We start from the raw sequence: 10883 nt of genomic DNA, 5'->3' as shown, positions 1-10883 counted from the left end.
CGAACAATGGAAGCAATTTTGATGATATGACCAGTGGTGGAATTCTTGACGACTACTAGTTGTCAGCCTATGTTTAGGCATTTTTTTTTAATTTTCTTCCTACATTAGTCACCTTTTGTTTAGGCCTCTGATTTTTTTTAGTTTGGTTTGTTCCTAGCTATTTTGCAAGGCAATAAAAAGAAGTTTTTTTTTTCTGGATATTTTTTGCTCTATCATGTGGTTTATGATGCATCTAATTAAATTGCATATGTTTTTGTGGTCTATGACGCATGTGGTCTATGATGCATTAATTTGCATAAGGGACCTCCCTATTTTTTTTTCTGGAGCTCATTAATTAAATTGCATGTGGTCTATGATGCATCTATTTTTTTTTACGTCAAGGAATTATGATGGGTATATATATATATATATATTTATATATATATATATATATATTTTTCTCTCGTACCCAAATGAATGACTAAATTGTTTTTATCTATAAATGATCTATAATATCATGTTTTACTGCCTTAATCAAACTAATTAATTATTATTATTATTATTTCTTTTATGAAGGCATAAACATGGATTTTGGATGCTCTCAACTTATGAAGGATGGAGAAGAAATATGTCTTGCTGACAGTGCCACTACACATACGATCCTTCGCGATCGGATTTATTTCTCCACTTTAACGCCTTCTAAAGCCAATGTGACTACTATCTCAAGTCCTGCAGACCTGATTGAAGGCTCCAGAAGAGCCCACATTAGGCTACCCAATGGAACTCAATTGTCCATTCAAGAGGCCTTATATTCTTCGAGATCCAGAAGAAATCTCCTCAGTTTTAGAGATATCTGTTTAAATGGATACCACATTGAGACCACGAATGATAATCATGTGGAATATCTTTGCATTACATCCAATAAAAACTGCCAAAAGCATATATTGGAAAAATTGGTTGCCCTATCATCTGGGTTGTATTACACAACCATTCAACCAATTGAGGCATACCATGTTGTGAACCAGCAGTTCAAAAATCAACATACATTTATGCTTTGGCATGATCGTTTGGGTCACCCTGGATCCACCATGATGTGTAGGATCATTACAAATTCCAATGGACATCCATTGATGACTAAACATATTGTTTTGCCAAGCAACCCTTGCAAAGCCTGGTCACATGGGAAATTGGTGGTTAAACCATCTTATGCAAAGATAGATATCGAATCCCCATCTTTTCTACAAAGAATTCAAGGGGACATTTGTGGACCTATTGACCCATCTTGTGGACCATTTTGATATTTTATGGTCCTAGTTGATGCCTCTACAAGATGGTCACATGTTTGCCTCTTGTCTACCCGTAATGTGGCATTTGCCAAACTACTTGCTCAGATAATTAAATTACGAGCTCAATTCCCGGACTACTCTATCAAGTCCATTCGTTTAGACAATGCTGGTGAATTTACATCTCAAACGTTTGATGATTATTGCATGCCTATGGGAATTGAAATTGAACATTCAGTTCCTCATGTTCATACACAAAATGGTTTGGCAGAAGCTCTTATTAAGAGACTTCAAATAATAGCTCGCACTTTGCTAATGAAAACAAAGATGCCAGTTTCTGCATGGGGACATGCAATTTTGCATGCAGCAGCTTTAATTCGGTTGAGGCCCATAGCCAACCATCAATATTCCCCATTACAACTTGTTTCTGGGAGCCAGCCCAATATCTCCCACCTTCGAACATTTGGTTGTGCTGTTTATGTGCCTATTGCACCGCCACAACGAACAAAAATGGGCCCTCAACGTCGATTGGGAATCTACATTGGTTTTGATTCACCATCTATTATTCGGTATTTAGAACCGATGACGGGTGATACCTTCACCGCACGGTTTGCAGATTGCCATTTTGATGAGACAATATTCCCGCCGTTAGGGGGAGATAAGACTATTCCAAATGAACGTCGTGAATTAATGTGGACTGTACCCACTATATCTCATCTTGATCCTCGTACTAAAGAAAGTGAAATTGAAGTACGAAGGATTCTGCACCTTCAAAATATTGCTAACACAATGCCTGATGCATTCACTGACACACCAAAAGTGACAAGATCACATATCCCAGCAATAAATGCACCGGCAAGAATTAATGTCCAAATTGGACAAAATAATGTGGCGGCCAATGAGCCATCTGCTGCACGCCTGAAGCGTGGCAGACCTGTAGGTTCAAAAGATTCAGTTCCTAGAAAGAGGAAAACAAAGGCACATCTGAATCCTAATGAAATAGCCCCTGAAGAGAATATTGGGCAAGACATTAATGTCCGATCCACAATTCATGATTCTGTGACTACAGAAGAGGAAAATGACATCAGTGAGACACCAGCCCATGAAGAGGCTCAGGTACCTGAAAATAAGGAAATTTCCATAAACTACGTGTACACCAATGAGTTGTGGGATCGTAGAGATATGATTATAGACAATATATTCTCATTCGCAGTAGCTACTGAAATAATAAAAGGCGATGACACTGAACCTCGCTCTGTTAATGAATGTAGACAGAGACATGACTGGCTCAAATGGAAAGATGCAATCCAAACTGAATTAAATTCTCTAGAAAAATGCAGTGTTTTCGGACCTGTTGTCCAAACACCACCCAATGTCAAACCGGTTGGATATAAATGGGTATTTTTTTTTCTTCTTTTAAATAAAGAGGATCAAAGGGTTTCACTCCTGCCCCCACGGTGAGAAAGCGTAATGAGAAAAATGAGATTGCAAGATATAAGGCGCGACTTGTTGCGCAAGGTTTTTCACAAAGGCCTGGGATAGATTATGAGGAAACATATTCTCCCGTAATGGATGCTATCACATTCCGCTATCTAATACGTTTAGTAGTTTCGGAAAAACTTGATATGCAACTTATGGATGTTGTTACTGCATACCTATACGGTGAGTTAGATACTGATATCTACATGAAAGTCCCAGAAGGACTTAGGTTGCCTGAAGCAACTACAAAACCACGCAGTACTCAATCAAACTGAGACGATCCTTATATGGATTGAAGCAATCTGGACGAATGTGGTACAACCGCCTCAGTGAGTATCTACTTAAGGAAGGATATGTCAATGATCCTATATGCCCTTGCGTGTTCATTAAGAAATCAAATTCTGGTTTTGCAATAGTCGCAGTTTATGTCGATGACATGAATCTGATTGGAAGTTCTTCAGAACTTGAAAAAACTGCTGAATATTTAAAGAAAGAATTTGAAATGAAAGACCTTGGAAAAACAAGGTATTGCCTTGGGCTGCAAATTGAGCATTTGGATAATGGGATTCTTGTCCATCAATCTGCTTATACAGAAAAAATTCTGAAGAGATTTGGTATGGAAAAGGCTCACCTACTGAGTATCCCAATGGTTGTTCGGAGTCTTGACACTATGAAAGATCCATTTCGTCCAAGACAAGATGACGAAATTATCCTTGGTCCAGAAGTACCATATCTTAGTGCTATTGGTGCCCTACTTTATTTGGCACAATGTACAAGACCAGACATTGCATTTGCAGTTAGTGTATTGGCAAGATATATCTCTACTCCAACATCACGCCATTGGAAAGGCATAAAAGACATTTTACGCTACCTTCGTGGTACAACAGATATGGGTTTATTCTACACAAATAAATCTGTTGATAATCCCACGATTGTTGGATATGCTGATGCAGGATATCTCTCTGATCCGCTTAGAGGTCGCTCTCAAATAGGATATGTTTTTACTTGTGGAGACACAGCAATTTCATGGCGATCATCTAAGCAAACACTCGTGGCAACTTCCTCTAATCATTCAGAAATAATTGCTTTATATGAGGCTGACCGAGAATGTTTTTGGTTAAGATCCATGATTCGCCACATTCGAAGCACCTGTGATTTACCTTCAGTAACTGACAAACCAACAGTCATGTATGAAGACAATACTGCTTGTATTGCTCAGATTAAAGAAGGATTCATCAAAGGTGACAAGACTAAGCATATCACGCCAAAGTTCTTTCACACTCATGAGCTTCAAAAGAATCAAGAAATTGCAGTGAAGCAAATTCGATCCGACGAAAACTTGGCTGATTTATTCACCAAATCTCTACCTAAGTGTACTTCCAGAAGTTAGTGGAAGAGATCGGATTGAGACGACTCTCGAAGCTATCAAGCGACGCATGCAAAGATCATGGGGAGATTGCAATCAGGGGGAGCATCAAGAAACATGATACCTAGGACATATGCGTGTTGTGCTCTTTTTGTCCTTCGACCAGGGTTATTTTTATCCCACTGGGTTTTTGTTACCTGACAAGGTTTTTAACGAGGCAACAATAAGCGCGTCCAATGCCATCATCAATTGGTGGACATCCAAGGGGGAGTGTTGTAAATATTATTTCTTATGTGGCTGTCCACGTTATTAGTTAGGGACCTACATGTAATATATCAATAGTTTAAACACTTATCATGTAAACCCTACCTCTATATAAGGGAGGCCTCTAAGACTGAATAAGACACTTCTCTATTTTCCCCTCATCTCTCTTTATACGTTTCTTACTCTCTACAAAGTAAGTCAATACTTTTTAACAAAATAATAATTTTTCTAGACATCAATTTAGGCCCTGTGAATATATAAATAATTGATGAAACACATAAAAGAAATGGCACATAAAAAATTCCTACTACATATTAAGAAACTTTAAGAATTTCTAATTTTTCAATTTAGCTATTTCTCAATACATGCATCAATAGTCCTTCACTTTTTCCTTCTATCTGAACTGAATTGAACTTCATCTTTGATTTCTTGCAAGGCACGCATGCACCATATTTGACATAGTCCATCAATGGACTGAGTTATATTATTTAATTAGGGAAAACATTAGGATGTGTATTACCAGCCAAATCTAATTGCCGTCGGGAACCCTCTCTCGCGAGAGTCAGAGAGAAAGACATCAATTTTTTAAATTATAACACTTATTTGGCCATAAAAGAGTTTCGCATGTTGTTCAGGAAACAAACACAAAGGAAAAGATAATTGAAACCTAAGACCACCGAAATGAGCATGTGGCTCTCGAAACCTAGCCGCCACTGTGTGGTGCTCCAATTGTGGAGATCGGTGCCGGTCTCCTCTCTAAGTGGAGGTTCTCTTTTGGTCTTTCCATATCAGGTTGTTGGCATGCAGCCCTCCAACATTGATGCCTCTCGACTACAACCCATAAAATCCAACTACTGGTGGCTTTACCCAGAATCATATCTCACTGAATCGATCTAGGTGAGATTCAAAATAGGGGGCTTGGAATTTTGGGATAAGGATCCGACCGAGGAGAGGGCGACTCAAACCTCCTGATGACTTGAAAACTCGATGGTTTGGGCTTGACGGTCTTCTGATTTACCCATGGCAGAGGCTTGCTTTTGGTGACCAAAACAGAGCATCATGGCTCGCTGCACTTCCGATTGCAGATGTGGGGGCCGAGACCCGAATCCGATTGATGGCGGCGCGAATCTTTGTTCTCCAATCTGTGGGAGTGGAGGAGATAGTCGTCGTGCATCGTTTTGCAGATGCATTGATGGAAGAAAGCCAGGCCTTGGTGAATGCAGAGCATGCCGGCAAGGTGACCGGAGATGAGAAGATGGCAGCGTCTGCTGCGTTTGGCAAGGGTGTAGCAAGTTAGGTGCCCAGATCATCTTGGGAGCCCAGAAGGATTCGATAGCCCAAATCAGTTTGGGGGCTAAATTCAAATGGGCTTGGGCGCCCAAACCTGTTGTGTGTACCTGCTGGAATTAGGCTCTTTTGTGGACCACACATATACACTATGTTTCTTTAGGGTTTCGTATTTGGGATCTTGGAGGATCATTAATTCAACTAAATGCACCTATGGTTATCTTAGATCTAAATGTAGCCTATTTACTATGTATTCTTTTCATAGTGTACAGGTTCGCTTTTGAATATGTGAGCACTAATTGTCTAATGGGTAGTACTAGCATGCCACGTCCTAGACTTGCCCATAGATGGCAAGGATCCGTGCTATTCTGAGTTGAGTTGAATGAGAATTGTTTAGTTAAAAAAAACACACAAAGGAAAAGATATTATTTTTTACATGGTGTTTATTTTTTTTGTTTTGACACATGTTGTTCAATACTAGTAATACTCCAAATAAATAAGTTTAATATGATGGGAGAAGCAGAAGCACATTGATGTGATGAGAAGGTTCTAGAAGACTCATAGTTGTACAAATAAATAAGTTTAATATAATGGGGGAGGCACATTGATGTGATGAGAAGGAACTAGAAGACTCATAGCTGTACAAATAAATAACTTTAATATAATGGGGGAGGCACATTGATGTGATGAAGAGGTGCTAGAAAAACTCGTAACTGTATAAATAGATAAATTTAATATAATAGAAGAAGCACATTGATGTGATGAGGGGGCACTAAAAGATTCGCAACTATATTACCTCGGACGTGTAAAAGGCAGTCGTCAATTTTTGGAAATTTCATCCATCATTTCCATGCACATGTCATTATTTCCATCATTATTTTTCCCATGAATAGAGAGCAATATTCTATATGGTCGACCGATCTTGCCTACTCCACGCAAAAAAATGCGCTGAATAGAGAGCAATATTCTACCTAAGTAACCAAAGAAGCAATTCCAACATATAGAAAAATTTGGAGCCCAAAAAAAGTCTCCCGGATCCAGAATAGAGAAGACCCACTTGGATCACATACTGCAGCCCTAGCCATTCCATCAAGTCCCAAGCCCAAATCAGAAAACCAAAGCAAAGCCCAACCCCAATTAGGGTTTGCCCTTGCAATCAACTCAACAGAGTCTTTGACTTGCCCGCCACTGACACCTGCACCACCACCCAATCTGCGCCAACGTCGGTAACTGACCCCTAAGCACCTCCACACCGTATCTCCAGACATCTGACGACGGGGGTCCAAAAGACTAGACCCAACGTCGACAACCCGGAAAAATGAAATTGGAGCCGCAAGTTGACATTGCCCCCATACCAGAGGAAGCCGGTCGGCCGGAAGACAACCATGTTGAGAGTGCCGCCATCCATGGAGAGACTTGAATAGAAACTGACCCGACCCGTACAAAACCCATCTCTTCAAGCACAACTTCCATGCTCTAACCCTATCTACCTGCACCTCAGATCCTTTGAGCCGCGCAAGCCGTGGCCTAGACGAGCCACCATAACTCCACTCCCCTGAGGTTGCACAGGCCTGCACAGCAAGAGGCAATCGCTCCAGAAAAGACCAGATCCTCAGTCCTATTAGCAACGATGGCACAGAAGAATTCTGCGACAGAGAAGCCACAGATATACCCCGCCTTGATTTGGGCGATCCCAAAAGAGACGACGTAGTTGCACTCCATGCAGGGTGGAGAGAGGTACAGAGAGGCCAAACCCGAAGGCGGCGCTGTCCCAACCCTAGCAGAGCTCTACTAGGTCGAGACATGGCTAACCCGAATAACTAATATATCATTCATAATAGTAGAAAATAATAAAATTTCATATATTATTTAAATTCATGACTTTTATATATACAGTATCTCAATTGTTTTATATATATATGGTATTTCTAGATATAACTTTTTAACATAAATACAAATTCAATAAAAAAAATTCAATTGAAACTTGATAAGAAAGAGGAAGTTTAAATTAAAAGCTAATGGTTATCTATAATTAACTCAGTTAGCGGAACTAGAAGTCAAAGTTTGGCGGGGTCCAAATAAGAAATCAAAATAGAAGACTTGAAAATAATACTAAGAAGTATAATCAGTTAAGTAAAATTTTTCCTTTTTGATATATTTCATAACTTTTCTTTAAATTTTGGCTGGTTCATTACTTGTAGATGCTTACCAGCCAATAACTTTATTAATTTTCTCCATTTTCCCCTGCATGGATTCAGATTGGTGGGAGGGGTCCAATCTAGTTAATTGCATCAAATTTCCTTCTAGTTCTCTGGGAGTTAATAGTCAAAATATAACGAAAAACTAGAGACAATTTTGGCTGAATAATTATCTATTTCATTCACCTTACAAGAAGGAATTATATACAAATTACGATTGTGCCTAATAAGACAAGTACTATTCCTAAGGCAAGTAGTAAATCAAATAATACTACAGATATTACAGAATATTACATAATATCCACATAAATAAGGTAAATATGACTCACGTTAACACTCCCCCTCAAGTTGGCGCATACAGATCACAAATGCCCAATTTGTCAAGTGAGTCGTGAAATGCCTTACTCGATACTGCCTTAGTGAGAACATTAGCCAACTGTTCTTCTAAGTTGACAAACGGAAAATAGATAAGTTTAGCATCAAGTTTCTCTTTAATGAAATGTCTGTCGACCTCAACATGCTTAGTTCTGTCATGTTGTACTGGGTTGTGAGCAATATTCATCGTTGCCTTATTATCACAATACAAATTTCTGGCTCGTTTGGGTTTAAATCCCAGATCACGAAGAAAATTTCTCAACCAAAGTAACTCACAAACTCCATGAGCCATAGCTCTATACTCTGCTTCAGCACTTGACCTGGCCACAACCTTTAGTTTCTTACTTATTCAAGTAACAAGATTACCACCTACAAAAGTAAAGTAACCAGAAGTGGATTTTCTATCCATAACACAACCTGCCCAGTCTGCATCTATATAACCACTAACATCCAGATGATTATGCTTTGAAAACATCAAGCCTTTTCCAGGTGTAGACTTTAAATACCTCGAAATATGGATCACAGCTTCCATATGAGTTTCACTTGGATTATGCATGAATTGACTCACAACACTAACTGCATATGCAATGTCTGGCTGAATATGTGAGAGATAGATTAATCTGCCAACTAACCTCCAATACCAAGCCTTCTCTGTAAGAGTTTGATTAGGGTACTCAGCCAGTTTATGATTATGCTTAATAGGAGTATCAGCAGGTCTACAACCTAGCATTCCTGTCTCTGTCTACAAGTCAAGCACATATTTTCTCTTACACAAGAAAATTTCTGAACTCCCCCTGGCGACCTCAATCCCCAAAAAATATTTAAGAGAACCAAGATCTTTCATCTCAAACTCTAATGCAAGCAGATCTTTTAATCTTTCAACCTCCTCTGAATTATCACCAGTAACTATCATATCATCGACATAAATAATCAATGCAGTTAATTTACCTTCACGGCTTTTCAGAAACAACATATGGTCAGAGTTGCTCTGTTTGTACCCAAAACGAGACATGGCTTGAGAGAATCTACCAAACCAAGCTCATGGTGATTGTTTGAGTCCATACAAGGACTTATTCAACTTACACACAAATCTTCCTCTTGTGCTTGCCTCATATCCTGGTGGTAGATCCATATAGACTTCTTCAGATAGCTCTCCATGTAAAAAGGCATTCTTCATATCAAACTGTTGCAAAGGCCAATCTAGATTAGCTGCTAAGACATCAACACTCGAACAGTATTAATCTTTGCTACTGGAGCAAAGGTCTCCTCATAATCCATGCCATATGTTTGAGTATATCCCTTTACAACAAGTCTTGCCTTATATCTGTTCACTGAACCATCTGCATTCTGTTTGATAGTGAACACCCATCTACATCCAACAACTCTCTTTTCTTGTGGAGGTGGCACCAACTCCCAAGTATTATTCTTCTCCAATGCCTCCATCTCTTCATTCATCGCTTGAGACCATTTGGGATCCTTGAGAGCATCCTGCACTTTACTGGGAACACATACAGAGGATATTTGATTCACAAATGAAGCATGAGATTTTGATAATCGATGGATAGATACAAAGTTAGCCATGGCATACTTAGACTTAACATCTAAACTTGGTTCATATTGACGAGGTGGTTTACCACAGGTGGACTTAAGAGGCAAAACATACACACTATCACTATTATCAGAGTTAGAAAAACACCACTAACCTCAAGATTTGGAAGCTCCTCGGGGATTGGTTGATAAGGGTTATCTGTATCTGAGAGGGGTGGAGGACCTTGGCCTTCTTGGACTGCTAAATTTTGAACGTCGTGTTCTGGTTCTTCTAGCGATCGATCGCTAGGAATGGAACCATCGATCGTTTGGCTACTGTCTTCTTCGAACCTGTCTAGTGATCGATCGCTGGCATTCTGGTGATTGATTGTTGGACTCGAAATTACATGATCATCATCTTCAATTGGTTGAATTTTAATCTCACAAGACTTCTCTTCCAAAAAAGTGTGTTTCTCCGCCTGAAGTGAAGGATTGGTGGAAGAAAAATAACATGCATCCTCATAAAAGGTGACATCCATGGTAACATTAACTTTTTGTGTAGGAGAATGAAAACACTTGAAGCCCTTATGATTAACACCATAGCCCATAAATACGCACTTTAATGCCATGGCATCTAGTTTGGACCGTTGATTCTTAGGGACATGGACGAACACTACACACCCAAAGACATGAGCAGGGAGATTAGAAAACGAAGGGACATACACATGATTTGAAAGGGCAGTATAGGGGGTTTGACCATTGAGAACAGAAAAAGGTAGCCTATTGATGAGATGGCAAGCAGTGAGAATTGCATCTCCCCAAAAATACTTCAGCATATGAGCACTAAATAGAAGAGACCGAGCTATGTCAAGAACATGATGATTCTTTCTTTCTGACACCCCATTTTGTTCAGGGGTTCAAGGACAAGTAGTTTGATGAACAATCCCATGAGAACGAAAGAATTGGTGAAACTGAGAATTGACAAACTCCTCCCCCATTATCAGAATGAAAGACTTTAACATTGACTCCAAATTGATTTTGAACAAGATCAAAAAATTCTTGGAAGGCAGAGAAAACTTCATATTTGTGTTTCAATAAAGAGACCCAAGTAAGACGGGTATAATC

The 10883-nt window shown here is 39.3% G+C and overlaps 1 protein-coding gene across 1 annotated transcript; it reads left to right on the top strand.

Annotated features, from left to right (window-relative positions):
- Positions 1-1589: 1589 nt before the first annotated feature.
- On the top strand, positions 1590-4131 carry LOC112185033. Its single transcript, XM_024323244.1, has 2 exons — positions 1590-2660; positions 3040-4131. The coding sequence occupies exons 1-2, from the start codon at positions 1590-1592 to the stop codon at positions 4129-4131; spliced, it is 2163 nt and encodes a 720-aa protein (XP_024179012.1).
- The last annotated feature ends 6752 nt before the right edge of the window (positions 4132-10883 follow it).

Source organism: Rosa chinensis, chromosome 2 (assembly GCF_002994745.2).
Source record: "Rosa chinensis cultivar Old Blush chromosome 2, RchiOBHm-V2, whole genome shotgun sequence".
Classification (NCBI taxonomy): Eukaryota; Viridiplantae; Streptophyta; class Magnoliopsida; order Rosales; family Rosaceae; genus Rosa; species Rosa chinensis.
Note: the sequence above shows the minus strand (reverse complement) of the source record. Positions and strands in the feature narration are given on the sequence as shown.

Excerpts from the sequence above, each read along its gene's own strand:
- LOC112185033 (XM_024323244.1), top strand. The coding sequence starts at position 1,590 with ATGCCAGTTTCTGCATGGGGACATGCAATTTTGCATGCAGCAGCTTTA. Across the intron at positions 2,661-3,039 it reads AACCGGTTGGATATAAATGG|CAATCTGGACGAATGTGGTA; the intron begins GTATTTTTTTTT and ends TATGGATTGAAG.